Source organism: Electrona antarctica, assembly GCF_951216825.1.
Source record: "Electrona antarctica genome assembly, chromosome: 1".
NCBI classification, from domain to species: Eukaryota; Metazoa; Chordata; class Actinopteri; order Myctophiformes; family Myctophidae; genus Electrona; species Electrona antarctica.
In genome coordinates, this window is record NC_136806.1 from 25,070,261 (window position 1) to 25,087,760 (window position 17,500).

At 44.4% G+C, this 17,500-nt stretch overlaps 1 protein-coding gene across 5 annotated transcripts in view; it reads left to right on the top strand.

Moving 5' to 3' along the window:
* LOC306931374 (serine/threonine-protein phosphatase 2A 55 kDa regulatory subunit B gamma isoform) overlaps positions 1-17,500 on the top strand; it is a 52,145-nt gene that overhangs the window by 11,169 nt on the left and 23,476 nt on the right. For 3 of the 5 annotated variants that reach the window (XM_079512750.1, XM_079512751.1, XM_079512753.1), the window contains exon 4: positions 7,161-7,318. The exons of the other annotated variants lie outside the window; for them this stretch is intronic. In XM_079512750.1, coding sequence (XP_079368876.1) covers positions 7,237-7,318 — 82 coding nt within the window. In that variant the 5' untranslated portion in view covers positions 7,161-7,236. The remainder of the gene's footprint in view (positions 1-7,160; positions 7,319-17,500) is intronic. 5 annotated transcript variants of the gene reach the window in all.

Genomic DNA, 17,500 nt, shown 5'->3' on the forward strand with positions numbered 1-17,500 from the left:
GCTTTTACTCTGAATATTTTGCTAGCTTACCTTGGTCTCGATTCTATTATATTGCTAGAAGCTCCAAAGCGTTCATATTTTTATCGAGAGGCGGACGAGGAGCAGAAATTAAGCGCTTAGTATATCCATCAGATCAAAACTAAGGAGAGCGCCCTGGATTAGGAGAGACGAGGCATTCTTTCTGCCGCGCTAACAGGCTAGTGAACGGTAAGCTAATATGACTGAAAAGCAAAGTACGGTGGCCTTAGAGGTTCACTCGAGAAAAAAAAAGGAAAAAAATCTGAATATTCTCCCCTCGTCTAACCTCGCCTCACCAGGCTTTCCACCACCTCGGAGGAAAGCCTGGTCTCTGTTTCAAAAGTCCGTATGATCCGGTCGGAAGCGGATGATATCGTTACGTGGGTCAGTTATGGGGTTAACGGTTTGCGGAGCGGTCTTGTTATCGGAAGGTCGCCAGTTCGAATCCCCGGACTGGCACGTTAAAATTACCACCGCTGAAGTGCCCTTGAGCAAGGCATTGAACCCCTACCATGAAATGTTCTATGAGCAGGGTCTGGCTGTAAACAAGCATCTCGAGCTTAGTCCATTCACCCTGGGTAAACAAAGAACTTTGCTTTGCTTTGCTTTACGTCATGTTGTAGTATTGTTTTGTAGTCGACAGGCAGGAACAACAGGTGGCGACTTCCTTTTCCCTCAAACAGATTTGTCTCAATAAAAGCTCTCGTAGCCTGTAGCTTTTATTGAGAAAAATCGGTTTGAGGGAAAAGGAAGTTGCCGCCTGTTGTTCCTGCCTGTCGACTATCATCCGCTGCCGACAGGATCATATACCCAAATGAAATGGTGCCCAGGCTACCCCTCGCCTGATATCATTGAGGATGCGCTAGGACGTGTACACACGTCCAATGCATCCCTCGATTGGATTCCCTAGGACGTGTGGACACGTCGGATGGACGGAAATGGTTAAGGGGGATGTGAATGTGCTGTGAACTCATCTGTGATCTCATTTCACTACAGAAGGCGGAGTAATGTTTCCTGTGTCTGTGTGCTGTAATGTGATTTCTCTTAGGCAGACGCACAGAGTTGTACAATGCAATTCAATACTGAAGCTTGTGATCTCTCTCCACGTGGATGTGTGACAACACGTGGGTGTGTGTGTGCGCACGCGTGGGTGTGTGTGTGCGTGCGCATGCGTGTGTGTGTGTGTGTGCGCATGTATGTTTTGTCTGTGTTCATGTTTGTTTATCTCTAAAGCTGCATTCACATCAGGCAAGCGGTAGACGGCAAATGACAAAACCTGCTGGACGGCACGGAACGGTAAAAATAAAAAATATTAAATAATTAAATATTTTAACATTGATGCCGTCTGCCTTTACCGTCGCTGGTTCTGGCTGCCGTGCCGTCCTGTTCCGTTTACCGTCCTGCTCCTGTCCACTAAAATGACTTCCGGTTTGCCGTCTACCACTTGCCTGATTCCATGTGAATGCAGCATAATTGAACATTGTTTAGGTCCATTTCTGAAATTACGTCATAGGCCAGCCAAGTCTATGGACTTTTAATGTTCGTTTAGAGCCTAATTATAAATTCCCTGTCGCCAGCCAAGTCTATGGACTTTTAATGTTCGTTTAGAGCCTAATTATAAATTCCCTGTCGCCAGCCAAGTCTATGGACTTTTAATGTTCGTTTAGAGCCTAATTATAAATTCTCTGTCGCCAGCCAAGTCTATGGACTTTATAGTTTGTTTCGACTCTGCAGGCGTAGCCTACTGTGGCGCTAAAACACAGATACAATTAATTAGCTACTCAGCTAATGCCACGGAGGTTCCAGGTTTAAAACACATTCCCTCCCATTACCATAGACGGCCATCCGGGGCCAGTGCCAACAGAATGCACGAAATAGGCAGAGAAGAAGAGCCGTGGTCCGGCCGCATGACCCGGAACGGAAGTGATAATCGGCCAGGGAGGTCAAATTAAAGCAGCTATAACATGAATTTTAAAACAGCTTTTAATATTTAAACGTATTTCTAATGGTTTGAGCCTCAATCACCACTCTGATATAACCAGTCCATGGCATTTCTTTTTTGCTTCTGAAGCTGTTTTAGCTGCAGTACCACAATGTCTTGGGGTGGTGGGGTGCTGATATGCAACTTAATATTTGAGTCATTATAATACTGATGCTAGATAAACACAGGCTTTTTTCCATTCCATGCCAGCTTGGAAAATCAACAATGGCGGACATTGTAAACAAAGTGGAAATGCAAATTTGGAACTGAAGACTGAAAAGAGGGAGGAATTATACAAAGTAGAGTGACATTGATGACATCACAAATACGACCAAAATAGTTGAGCTGTTCCTGAGAGCAATTTCCATAAAGCCCCTATATGATGAGAAATCCTGATTGTTCAAAATTGCATATTTGTGGGGATAGAAAATACACAAAAAACAAAAAAAATTAAAAAGTTGAATTTTATTAAGCTCCTAACATCGTCCTTCTACCATGGAAGCAAGCGGTGGCTAGCGACGGAAGCTAAAATCTGGTAAAAAATAATAATTTCAGATTAATGGTTTAATAGCTAAATACGATATATCTTGTGGTTCGCATAGATTGTGTTAAGTGACAGATGCATGGTTTTCATATTGTAAATATATGAACTTTGGCTAAAAGCTTGTATGTTTAATCCATGTGGGTTCTTGTTTACTTACTAGCGCTCCGAACAGCAGCCGCATCATCATAACAACTTTGTCTTTCACTGTCATGGCAGCTTGGTTACAACCAAAACGGACTTCCTCTTTAAAATAAGGCTGACAATGATTAGTCTAGTTTTATTTCTACGTCTACTTACAGGACATAGTCACGTAGATAGACATTTGTTGTACATGCTTGGCTTTAATGAAATGTTATGTCAGGATTCTCACTAAGTAAATTCCTGTCCCAGCGGCCCCATCTCTTGGTATACGCAAAACCGCCTCCATGCCACGCCAGCATGCATTTTGGCATAAAGTACGATGCAAAAACATCATATAAACAGTTAGAAATCCAAAGAAATAATATGTACAGTAAAGTATACATCCATACATGTGGATTCTAGGTGTATTTGGTTTTCTCCTTCAGAACAAAATTAGTTTTTGTGGCACGAAATGTCATGAGTCCGACACCCTACCAAAAACCCTAACCTAACCCTAACCGCACGCGGACGCCACGGGTGATTTTTAACCCGCCACAGGTTAGTTTTTAACCCGCCACGCATGTCGGGAGCCACGGGTGATCTGTAACCGGCCATGCATGTCGGGAGTGACGGTGTTGTTGGACTAATGACTTTAGGACTATTGGTATGTCTAACCAACCTATGCTCCCCTTATTAACGTCAATCAACATCCACCCACCGTTGCCATAGCAACAGCCCATGATGCCACGCATGCATGGTATTTCATGGTAGTCCTGCATGATTGACAGCACGGCTCCACCCACCAATAATAGCTATATTAATTATTGCTCACATCTCGTGACAGACACACTCACACGCACACGCACACACACACACCAGGCTCAGCTCCAGGATGAAATTACTGAGGGTGCAGTTTATATAGCAAAACAATATGTACATAAAACTGAGGGTGCAGAATTTGCAACTGAGGGTGCCAGGCCCCTTCTGGCACCTTTGTGGCGCCGGGCCACACGCACACACGCACACACATACGCACGCACACACTCTCTCTCGTTCTTGCTTTAGCTCTCGCTCTCTCTTTTTTATTGGTCTCATGGACACATACTGGAGGCCATAGTGAAAAGGGATGGTTGTTTTTAAGTACAGAAACAAAATTACTGGAGATTCTGAACAAGCCCAGAGGCACTCCCATGAGAGCACGCCTAATGAAGACCGCCGTCAGTCACACACACACTGTGTTTCATAATTTGCCTCTCCATCTTCTTCCTCTCCTCCTACCTATTCTCTGTGTTCACCCCATCCCCCACCCCCCTCCATCCCTCTCTCTGACCATCCCTCCCTCCCCCAGCCATTCTCTAATGCATTTCCAACCATTGCCTGGTTCTGAAGTAGTGTGTCTGCCAAACAATTATCTAACAGCGCTGTAAAGCCTGCTCAAACACTGTGTGTGTGTGTGTGCGTGTGTGAATGTGTGTGTGTGTGTGTGTGTGCGTGTGTGTGTGTGCGTGCGCGCATGCGTGCGTGTGTGGCGTGGCATAGTGTGTGCGTACGCGGCGTGTGTGTGAGCCGAGTGTCTTTTGTTTTGGCACCGGCCTGTGGTGTATGTATTTGTATATGTGGGACAATGTTCGTGCATATACACAACAGTGTGTTTGTATAGGCCTCCCTCCCGTGTTTCAGTTTTTTCCGTGCCCATACATTCCAATGAGAGGAGGGATGTTTAACCTCTGTCACCCTGGCTTGCACTCCTTCCCTCCATCTTCCTTTCCTCCCAGTCCCCTATCCTCTATTATGCCCTTTGGCTTCTTACAGAATATTCTCTCCTTCTACAATCTCACCTTCGGTTGGTGTGTCAGTGGGTTGCATACTATAGCAGACTTTATTAGACACACCAACGGTATAGTCTGGCAGCCGACAGGCTTCTTTTGTTTAAAGTGGGAAATTAGGTATAGTCTTTTTTTATTGGCCTAAAATATTGTCTATAGTATATACATACATTCATGAATCCACTTGCTGACCGGCTATGAGAATAGGTAAATATTTTTTATAGTTTTTTATAACATACTATGGCAGGAAAAAATGTCAAACTTTCCTTTTGCTTTAAGTAGCATGTGACTCATGATTCTGAATCCATTCCAAGCATTAGTGTTGCACAAAATACACTCCTTGAGCTAAAAACGGCCATAGACATCATGACAAATGTGATGAGGTCAGCACATTTTGGACACATTTGGGCAGCCGACAGCCGGTCAGCAAGTGGATTCATGAATGTATATATAGACAATATTTTAGGCCACCTCGGCTGCCGGACTAGTAAGGATTATTCAACAGTTTGATTCGAGAGGCATTGACGAGAGGCATTGACGAGAGGCATTCCCACCGGGTGCTGAAATACTATAATAACAGCAGTGTCAATTTTATATGTTGCATAGCAACATTTCCTGTGATAGTAATCCTGAACAAACTGTATTTGTTGGCAGAGCCAAATAAACAAAAGTTGACAAAATGATAAAACCGTTGTCTTCTATTACTTGATAAAGAGTTTGTAGTAGACCTGTACAGTAGTCATATCACACTGTGGTTATCCTCGGCACATGGCCGGCACAGCTGTGATGATAAACAGTACAACAGCCACTCCTTCTAATGTGATATTGCTTGATTACATCAGGTTAATTTATAACCAGGGGGTAGTTTGCTGAGAACAAATGATCTTTTTCAGGAACACCCTGCTTCACACTCACATCAACCCATAATACCTGAGGACGATTCTACAAATGCCTTCAAAACCAACTTTTTTGTGCCAAGGAAGGACCCCCAAAATTGATATATGGCCATGGACCCCCATCTGAAAATGTTTTGTCCCAGGAACCCCCAAAAGAGAAGTGTGTTTGAAAATTCTAAATGATTCAAGATTATTCAAACGCTTTCAAGATTTTTCTAAAATGTTCAAAAGTAGCAGATGTACCAGCTTGCAGTGTGGCACGAAGTTACCCGCTTTGGACTTGTATATCTGCTATTTTTGAGAAGCACTGTTCTGAGAGTTTTCTGAAAAACGTATGTTGATATTAATATACATCAAATCTTAAATGACACAGCTGCTTTCCCGGTCTTAATGGCTTAAAATCTGGGAGCTGCCCAGCACAACCCTAGTCTCAGTCATGACCCATTCACTCTGAAAAGCACGGTGCAAAATACTAGCTTAGATTTACAATGCAATGTAAACGAGTGTTTCATGCTTTTCCTCAGCACTGTGAAGCTGGACAGCAAAAAGCCGTCTCTGGTCTGTCAGTGACGGATTGCACTGCATTAATATTTTTTTACTTGTTAATTTGTGTGTACAACACAATATTCCCCTGTGATTCTCTTAGTTACAACAATGTTGTTCCTGTGAAGCAATGGTTTAAGCTTACTCATTAAGATGATGAAAATGGTCTCCATTGAGCTGCGGTGGTCACTCTGATCGGCACTCCAGTCTCCTCTGTGCCCAGACAGCAGTGCACTCAGAGTGGCGAAAAAGTGCAGACTGCTCGTTTAGGCAATTTGGCAGCTTATTTAATATTTATAAATCATGGGTTGACAACATAAATGTAGTCAGGTTGACCAATTCCCATCTACAGCTGTTATCTTACAGTCTGTTTGTTCATCGCAACATAAGCAGACACACACACTGACGCATGAGTGACAGCTGCAACTCGGACACGTCCAATTAGTGCTTTTAACGTTATGCGGGAGCTTCATGCTCCATGCGCCATGCTACTATATCTGAACACAGCGTTATACTGTTGGCTGCTGAGCAGCTCCACTGGAGCAGTTGGGCAATGCCTTGCTCAAGTGCACGTTAGCAGTGTTGGGAAGGGGTAAGTAGTAGTCATTCACTTCCCCGCCCAGATCTTTTCTGCTGATCCGGGGTATCGAACCCTGAACCTTCCGGTTACAAACTCACTCCTCTAACCTTTAGGCCACCCCCCCTGACCCCAGTGATGATGATGTTCTGATTGAAGGAGGTATATACTGTACAGTAGTACTGTGCATTTGCTGTCTCACAAGTGAAAATTCTGTCGTTGAATACAAGGGAGAAAGGCCTATATTCACTTCCTGGTTCTCTGTCTCTCTCTCTCGTTGCATCCTTTACTGCAGCACCTTCGGGTTTACTTAAATGTGCATTGAGTGCAGGCTGCAGAGAGATGCATAACATACAGTACAACATAGTATGGCCTTTTGTTGAGTGTCTGTGCTGTTCGCTGTGTGTCACTGTCTCTCTTCACCTCACACACAACTGTCCCCAATACTGGGTTTGTGACTGTAGACGTATTATGACATGTAGACATGCTATATTTGACACGTTACTTACCGCTTCTCTGTGGTATATTCCAGTGGCCGATATGGTGACACAGTAACTCAGTCCGTCAACCCCACCTGCCCCCTCCATTCCCGCCCTCCTATCCTCCCTCCCTTCCTCACCTGCCCCCCCCCCCCCCCCCATTGCTCCTCTTGCAGGGCTGCTCCTGGCTATAGCCTGAAGAGCTCCGCCCCATCCTGCCCACCCCTCTCCACCCTGGACTCCTCCCCCAGGATGTTGAACCCCATCCAGGTGCTGTGCTCCGACATCACTACCCTTTCTCTGGAGCCCGAGCCGTTTGCCTCTTACACTGAAGGTGTGTGCTCTATCCTCTTCTATATCCCCCAACCCCACTATGCTGCCACACGCAGATGTATGCTGCTGCACTCCCATTGTGGTGTGTGTGTGTGTGTGTGTGTGTGTGTGTGTGTGTGTGTGTGTGTGTGTGTGTGTGTGTGTGTGTGTGTGTGTGTGTGTGTGTGTGTGTGTGTGTGTGTGTGTGTGTGTGTGTGTGTGTGTGTGTGTGTGTGTGTGTGTGTGTGTGCGTGTGCGAGTTTCTTGAAATAGTCTGACCAGACAAAGCATCGTCTGTACTTCACAGAATAGATGTCCTACTTCTCCCTTTGTCTGAGTCTAAGGAACACTTTCAACACACACACACACACACACACACACACACACACACACACACACACACACCCTCACAAAAGCAGGCACACTTACATCAATTGTCCAAATATATGTGCACATACTGCCAGACACTTAATGGGGAAGAAGTCACAGAGAGAGGGACTGAGCCAGGGAGCCAGGGAGGGAGGGAGAGAGAGCAGGAGAGAGATAATCCATTCAAAATGTTCTGAATATGGGATTACATATCAATGCCTCTGACTATTTGACACATAATCTGAGCTTTCAACATAACCCCGGATAGACAGGGCGAGAAAGAACTAAGCTCATAATCTCTTTAGGGTATGTTTATCACAAATCTGTGGAAATCCCAAATTGATATTATGAAAATGTCTCACCCACTGTGGCTTTGAGGATTGAATTCAAAATATAAAAATATCCTACTGTACATCAGAGTGCCCCTAGCCTGCACTTATACATACAGAAGGTATGTATCTTAGTCCGTAGCACTTGCTGTAGCACTTGCACTAGCCTTGACGACCGTACTTAGGTAATTTAGATATGTCTACATTTTATGTAGACATAACACTCTATAACTCATACTGTTAGACAGATGTTAGGTTCTTATCTTGCTTATGATTCTTGAATGCATCTATTTGATGAATGCTTACCATGCATGTTCTTACTGTAAATCGCTTTGGATTAAGAGTGTCTGCTAAATGCCTAAATTGTAATTCAGTGGGGCGGCCTGTGCTGTCAGGACCACCTGACAACAGGCGCTTGTTCAACATTCTGATGCTAGGCAAGTGGAAACAGTTCACTAATCAGGTGGTACGGGCACTCTCGATACAAAGGCAGAGCTTACCTGGCCATGGTTGCAGACTCACTGTAAGTGAAGTGAATGGATTGTGGGGTAATGGTGAGTGTCCTTGATGATTGGTGACTGGACATTTGAGCCATTTATCCATGTTTGCTTGAATTGAAAAATATGTATGTTTTGTACATGCATTATGTTTTTAAAAGCAAGACTACAGGTGTATTACGTGTATGTAGGTGGAACTGTTAATCGAACGAATTGATTTCATCAACTATAAGAAAATACAGATTCTCGATCATTTAATAAAATAACCGATTAATAATCGTCAATCCGTATTTTGGCATGTTATTATAGGTGAAGGTTTAAATAATTTCATAAATAGTGATAGATAGCAGATCTACAAGCTCACAACACATCACATTTCCACAATTTTTGCATGACACCGTTGTGCGATTAAGTATTAAATAACACTTAAAGGGGCATTCCACTCATTTTCAACATTTAACTATGTCATTAATATAACTTAGAGCTGTTGTGGGAAAAAAATCATTAACATGGTGAATCACATTTTGATGATGTCATCAAGATGTGATTCACCATGTTAATGATTTTTTTCAGACCTCTAGTTCTAGGAAACACAGGGGACTTTTTTATTATTGTTTTTGTATAACAGCTCTAAGTTATATTAATGACATAGTAAAATGTTGAAAATGAGTGGAATGCCGCTTTAAAGGATAACTTCACCCATTTATTTCAACCTATTTTCATAGAATTACTCCTCACTAATGCTCATGATAAAATGTATTTAAAAACAATAATTGATGACACAGTCATAATAACCAGCTCCCTTATTATATCTGCAGAATTGTGCTATGAAATGTAAATATCTGTGTCTATCTGTAATTGTGTTTACGTGTGGAAACAACAACAGCATCTGTCCAGGTGACTCTGTAAGTCTGAGAGTGTAACCTACTACAAATGGAACCAAAGGACCTTTTTATATAAATAAACTCTGAGACTGTACAAATGGACTCTTATGCATGGGTCCATTTGGTTGTATTTGTACACTCTCGTTCAGGTAGCCTATTCTCCAAACCATCATATATCGCACCTCACGCACAGCTGTCAGTTGTAGTGTTGACATTGGCTTGGCAGGTATAAAGGAGTTCCGCGGTAGCCTGCGTGGGGGTCCGCGGGTACATCAGGGGTCCCCGCGGAGGTCTGCGCGGGGGTCCGCGGGTACAGCAGGGTTCCCTGCGGAGGTCGATGCGGGGGTCCGCGGGTACAGCGGGGGTCTCCGCGGAGGTCGGCGCAGGGGTCTGCAGACTAGAATCCCTTGGTGAAATAACATTGGCACACCACGTGATAAAGACTAGTGGGTTGTTGTTGCAACTTGCTGGCTACAATGCTATCCCAATCCCATTGGCTGTGTGAGTGTTCATGCTGTGCACTCTTGCAGATGATGGGTTGTTATGGGTTGCTGCCAGTGTTGCCAACTGTCGTGACAGAAATAATCCAACCCACCGCCAAAGGTTTTGTGGGGAATAAGCGGACTTGGCAACCCGAGGCAACCAATCAGGAGGAGGTTGTGACTGTGACTAGGTCGTCTACATTTCATGAGCTGTGTTTGACCAGCAGCTAAAGCAGCTGGTAAAAATCGACTCAGTCTGTGGACACTTCAGAAACCCTCTTACATCATCATTAGGCAGGATTTCTTTCCCTTTTTTTTCAAACAATATTTTTAGTGACACGTGAGCAATAGCTTCCATTATAGCATGCTACATTTCCAGGAATAGAAAGCCTGCAGTTTCTATTGGCTTGGATTCCCATCGATGATGACACTGGTAGGCAGGTTTCTGAACTATCCACAGCCCTCTATAAGACACAGACCAAGTAGACAAAAATGGTACCATTTAATCAGCATTAGTGAGGACCAATTATATGGAGATGTCGCCCGTTAAGTGGTTGATCAATTCATTGATATATCATTTATTTTTGCCAGCTGCTTGCAAAGAGGCTGTTGATTTACCTCTACTAGCGGCCGTAGTAGCGAACTAGTCATGATTGGCTGCCTCCTATGATTGGCTGCCTCCTATGCCAATGGGAGATTTACCCATAAAACCCTGAACGGCATATAACCCATACTCTGAACGCCGCAACAGGAAGCCGTATTGGCTGCATAGTCTGAACGCAGTGCAACGTGAAGCCATAAGGCTGCATAGTCTGAACGCAGTGCAACGTGACGCCATAAGGCTGCATACTCATATTGTTTCTTCTTTTTATTTGGTTAATCTAAAGTAATCGATAGAATAATAATAATAGAAAATAATCTATAGGTGCATCCCTATAGTCACTTCTTTGTTTTTGGCTTTTCTGCCTTTATTGATAGTATCAAGTGAAGATAGACAGGAAAGAGGGAGAGGTGCATACTTAGTTTAGACTAGTATAGTCATTGGTTAGACATGGGTTAAGGTTAGGTTTAGGTGTGCTGCCCCGTGGGGCAGGGTGAGGGTTTCAGATAGGTTTAGTTGTAGGACTAATGACTGGTCTAACCAATGACTAGTCTAAACCAAATACAGTCTAAACTAAGTACTGCACCCGTGGAGAGACATGCAGCAAAGGTCGTCATGAACGGGACACGAACACGCGACGCGCGCAGGCCAAAGCCTATATGTGGCATGTGCCTGGACCACTTGGACAGCCCCCCCCCCCCCCCCCCTAGACGCATGTTAGCTGGCTTGTGTAACTGTGTAACTGTTCATAATAATCATTAAGCTCACAGTAACTCAGTGTATGTTTGGTGAAATGTTCCCTGCTGGGCTGGATATAGAGAAATCCCTCGTCTCCACACGTGCACAAAACACCAATTTATAGTTATATTATGCTTAACTGCAGGACAGGGATCAATTTAAAATCTTCCTCCAGCAGTATCCCCTCTCGCCTCCTTCCTGTTATTTCTTTAGAGGGTAATTGAGTACACACACCTGTGCACACGTACACAGGAAATTGAAGTGCTTATGCTACAGTACATACGCACGCACGCACGCACGCACGCACGCACGCACGCACGCACGCACGCACGCACGCACGCACGCACGCACGCACGCACGCACGCACGCACACACACACACACACACACACACACACACACACACACACACACACACACACCTCCTGCTGAGTGCTGGTTTGTCCACACGCTGTTAGGAGTGTGTTTTTGGCCGGGCATTATGGTACTGTGTTTACTCAGACTGGAGATATCTATAATTGGGACAGCAGGTGTCTACCCTCTCACTACATGTCTTATATAGTACCCCATTAACCAAAAAAAAGACCCCCCTTTCTTCACCTACCCCACATCTCTCCACCACTTTATCTTTAAGCACAAAACACCGACCCCCTCCCCACCGCCGCTCTGTCTCTCCATGTCTCCTCTGCGACTGTCTGCCTGCTTTCTGTTTTAATCAGGCCCTCAGCGGTGTGTTAGGATTCTATATCTTGCCCAATTTCCCGGCCACAGATGAGGCCTGCTCTCCTAACGTTGCTCAGCAGAGACTCGCTGTTGAAGAAAATTGTCTTTGATCCAAGGAAGTGTCACTGTCCTTGTCACTGTGTGTGTGTGTGTGTGTGTGTGTGTGTGTGTGTGTGTGTGTGTGTGTGTGTGTGTGTGTGTGTGCGTGTGCGTGGGTGCGTGGGTGCGGTACAGAGAATATGAAAGCACAGGGAGAAGTGAGTGAAATGAGAGAGTTATTGATTGATTGAATACTTTATTGGCAGAAATATAATCAGTACAGGGTAGAGTCACACAGAAATGTAATCAGTACATACAGGCAAACACACTTCCAAAGGGATCACCAAAAAAAACTGAGGTGCAAGCATAGTCAAAGCAGGGCTAAATTAGGGCTCCCACTAGAGTCTTGAGAGCACTTTTGTTGACAAACGAGGAAATTCTGCCCAGAAATCTTGTTCTTTGGTTTACTTTTTTGATTACCCTTGTTGCCATGCTTTCACCTGTCAGTTTGTTGTCAAGAATACAGCCAAGATATGTAATCTCTTCTTTGCTGGAGATGACTATGTCGTCAACTATGACTTGAAATAATTTACATTTACTTTACTGAGAGCATGTTTGCTCCCAAAAATAATGGTTTCTGTTTTTCTGAGATGTAGTGAGAGTTTGTTATCGGTAAGCCAAGTTTGGATTTTGGTGAGTTCCGAACTGAGAGCCTCCTCAACCTGCATTTCGTCCTCCCTGAAATCAGGAGTGCTGAGTCATCAGCAAACAGGAACAATTTGCAGTTACAGGCAGCATTCATGTCGTTAATGTAAAGTAGGAACAGTAACGGCCCTAGAATGCTTCCTTGGGGAACCCCACAGTTCACTGAGAGGGGAGAGGACATGGTTCCTTTGATGTCCACCAATTGTTCTCTTCCCTCCAGGTAGGATTTCATCCAGTTTAATGATGGACGAAACCGATCGGCTTCAGCTTGTCCAGGAGAATTGAGTGATTTACAGTGTCGAATGCCTTTTGGAGGTCCAGCATGACTATGCCACAGTATTTGCCCGAGTCTACCTCACGTTTAATGTAGTCGTTCAAATACAGTAGGCATGTGTCAGTGGAGTGGGATGTTCTGAAGACAGATTGGAATTCAGTTGGAAAGCAGTTTACGCTCGTCTAGGTAGCTGCTGATTTGTTCGTGAATTAATCTCTCTATAGAGCGCCGAAGTCCTGACGTCACTCGCTCATCCCCTGGTTCTGCCCGGTTCACGGACATAATTTCTCTGGAGAATAACATGGGGTCATCATAAAATCGTTTCATATAAGCATTGTGGTCCAAAAATAAACAAGCTGTCTCTGCATTATTGTCAGGGAGGTGTCTCTGTATTGTTTGCGACAGTCAGTCACTCATATATGGTACAGTCTGTTTCTAGCGAAAATGTAACTAATTCAGTAGCAGTAACAATAGCGTTTTATCTCAGTCAGTTGATTCTTCATATCCATATGAGTGTAACGGCCAGGATGACATGTTTATTTTTAACACAGATCTAAAATCCCCCTATGGGGATTACAATGCAAATAATTATTTTTATATTTTCGCCCTCTACCTATCTATTAGAGCAATAGAGGCTGCCGACATTGTCATGGCCAGTGGCTTTGTTTGGCTGAAGGGCGATGAGTTTTTTTAGTACATCATCAGTTTTCACAGGTTTAAATGAGAATGGATCTTTTTGAGCTCCTAATTTCTCATAGTGAGCTTGGATGTGATCAGAACCGTAAAGACCTGAATGCAGGGGAAGTTTTCTCACCAACTGGGTGGCAATGGTGCTGAAGAAACTGTTAAAACAGTTTGCCACCACCAGTTTGTCGTTGATAAGCGAGCCACTTGAAATTATGCAGAAGTTTGTAGATTTGTTTTGCAGTTTGTTGCTGCAGCCTAATTAGTTTTTCTGGGTGCTTTTTGTTTGCTTCAATGTTCAAATTTATGAAGTTACTTTTTTTTTATTGAGTGGTGCAACCACTCCCTTACGGAGCTATGTGTGTGGGTGGGTGGCTGGGTGGGTGGCTGGGTGAGCACGAAAACAGCATGGTTGTTTTTCACCATGCACCTGTGCGCAACCTAACACACACACAAACACACACGCACATATTAACTGTATATATGGTGATTTCGGGTGTGCCAGTACAGTACAGTACAGTACAGTACAGTACAGTACAGTACAGTACAGTACAGTACAGTACAGTACAGTACAGTACAGTACAGTACAGTACAGTGACAGTACAGTAGAGGGTACAGTAGAGGGACTGTCATTTCTCAACCGTTTCGGACGTGGGGCGGCACCCTGGGTGCGTTCCTGTGGGTCTGGAACTCCCCCCCCCCCCCCCCCCCACCCCCACAGAGTTGCACCACTCACTTCACACGGGTGTGATTTTTCATAGTTTTCTGCATTTTTCAAGTAAAAAATGCAATTTTTACCTTTGTGGTACTCAGAATAGCTTTTATTTAAATATATATATCCTAGGTGGAAGGGAGACAGACTGCAACATGAACTGGATGTTCATGTACTGTACTCTCTTCGACACGTACACACTGAAATGTCTCCTTTACTTATTATCCGCAAACAAGACGAGGGAGAATACATGGCAGCAGTGGCGGCAGTGGGTCAGGAGGTAGAGCAGGGAGAATACATGGCAGCAGTGGCAGCAGTGGCAGCAGTGGCTCAGGAGGTAGAGCAGGGAGAATACATGGCAGCAGTGGCAGCAGTGGCTCAGGAGGTAGAGCAGGGAGAATACATGGCAGCAGTGGCAGCAGTGGCTCAGGAGGTAGAGCAGGGAGAATACATGGCAGCAGTGGCAGCAGTGGCTCAGGAGGTAGAGCAGGGAGAATACATGGCAGCAGTGGCTCAGGAGGTAGAGCAGGGAGAATACATGGCAGCAGTGGCAGCAGTGGCTCAGGAGGTAGAGCAGGGAGAATACATGGCAGCAGTGGCAGCAGTGGCTCAGGAGGTAGAGCAGGGAGAATACATGGCAGCAGTGGCGGCAGTGGCTCAGGAGGTAGAGCAGGGAGAATACATGGCAGCAGTGGCGGCAGTGGCTCAGGAGGTAGAGCAGGGAGAATACATGGCAGCAGTGGCGGCAGTGGCTCAGGAGGTAGAGCAGGGAGAATACATGGCAGCAGTGGCTCAGGAGGTAGAGCAGGGAGAATACATGGCAGCAGTGGTGGCAGTGGCTCAGGAGGTAGAGCAGCCCCTTGGGAATCGGAAGGTTCCCAGTTGGATCTCAAAGTGTCCTTGAGCAAGACTCTGAAACTCTGCATGGTTTACATGGTTTGTGAATGTTTGTAGGAATGCGTGAATGTAATGCACATAGTAAAGCGATTTGGATAAAGGCGCTATATAAATGCACCATTTACCATTTACAAACAGCAGATGAGGCTGCTGATACTATAATGTGCTTTATTTGCATTCACCAATTAAATTATGCAGTTTAAGTTTCAAATATTATTGAGTTCCTGCATATCTTAAAGGAATTTACAACTTGCATTTTAAAACTGTTTTTAATATTTAATATCATATTTGTATGTCCCTCAAACGTATTTCTAATGGTTTGAGCCTCTCTGATATAAGCAGTCTGTGTCATTTCTGTCTGGCTTCTTAAAGGGACACTTCACCCTTTTTGCCAAATAATATATATCAACGACGTTTATAAGATTTAGAACACTTTCCTGGCGTTATTTTTTGTGTTATCTCTGGGTTTAGATATTTTAGATTAACGGATGGCTCTGACGTCAGAGACACTCTTCCGTATTGCTACCGGACTACATTGTCTCCTCACACTGCAGCTAGACCAGCCCCAAAACACAGCCGTCACGGACACTGCGATTTGTTCCACCTACAACCTTCGTTGACCGCACCCCCACATGCGCATTTGTTATTGTGTTTGTGTCATGTCGCCGTTGTCAGCAGAGCAGCACCAGAGAGACGCGCTATGTTGCCACGAATCCCCCCCCCCCCCCCCCCCAACTCTAGATTTATTATAATGATATGACGTGACTTGCCATAAACCATCCATTAACTCCCCATTCATCCAATTTGCATCTGCTTGTATTAAACAACATCAAACTCACCAACATTGCAGCTGTAGGGAAAGCTTGAATATCCACTTTCAAACTGCAAAGCTTTTGTTTCATAAAAATCCACCGAATCTTTTTCCCACTCAGCTCTGCACTTAGTTTTTCTTCTTTTTTAGTTCTATCTCACTACTAGAACTTTCTGACTCTGAGGTAGATAAGATTTTTGGCTGTCAACAGCATCCATTTGTTTTTTCAATGTTGTGGACCGGAGCGTGGTGAAATAGTTGCTAAGATACGATCGTACCGTATTTGGCAACTAAAAGACCTGTCCCGTAATGAACCGATACACGGGACGCACTTAATCCCGTATTTTTGTCTCGTGGAAAAATGACAGCGCGTTATGGTGATTCTCAGTCACTCGCTCCCATGCAGTAATAAGAAGGGGCAGCCGACTGAGCTATAGGAACAGGAAAGCAAGACACTGGAACCTGGTGTCTGGAAGGGCGCTAGGCTCAGCTCATTGGTCAGTACTCTTCATAGGCATGCAGCAGAGCCAATCACTATGCAGTATCGTATCTTAGCAACTATTTCACCACGCTCCGGGTCCACAACATTGAAAAAACAAATGGATGCTGTTGACAGCCAAAAATCTTATCTACCTCAGAGTCAGAAAGTTCTAGTAGTGAGATAGAACTAAAAAAGAAGAAAAACTAAGTGCAGAGCTGAGTGGGAAAAAGATTCGGTGGATTTTTATGAAACAAAAGCTTTGCAGTTTGAAAGTGGATATTCAAGCTTTCCCTACAGCTGCAATGTTGGTGAGTTTAATGTTGTTTAATACAAGCAGATGCAAATTGGATGAATGGGGAGTTAATGGATGGTTTATGGCAAGTCACGTCATATCATTATAATAAATCTAGAGTTGGGGGGGGGGGGGATTCGTGGCAACATAGCGCGTCTCTCTGGTGCTGCTCTGCTGACAACGGCGACATGACACAAACACAATAACAAATGCGCATGTGGGGGTGCGGTCAACGAAGGTTGTAGGTGGAACAAATCGCAGTGTCCGTGACGGCTGTGTTTTGGGGCTGGTCTAGCTGCAGTGTGAGGAGACAATGTAGTCCGGTAGCAATACGGAAGAGTGTCTCTGACGTCAGAGCCATCCGTTAATCTAAAATATCTAAACCCAGAGATAACACAAAAAATAACGCCAGGAAAGTGTTCTAAATCTTATAAACGTCATTGATATATATTATTTGGCAAAAAGGGTGAAGTGTCCCTTTAAGCAGTTTAGCTGCAGTACCACAATGTCCTGATGTGGTATTTTCTCCACCACACCCCAGCTACTCCCCTCCCACATCTTTGATTCATTATAATAAGGCCCACGCCCCTCCCCTCCCACAGTCTCCAAAGACGAAATGCAAATTTGGAACTGAAGAGGGGGAGGGATTATACAAAGTAGGGAGATACCTATGACAGTAGCACTAAA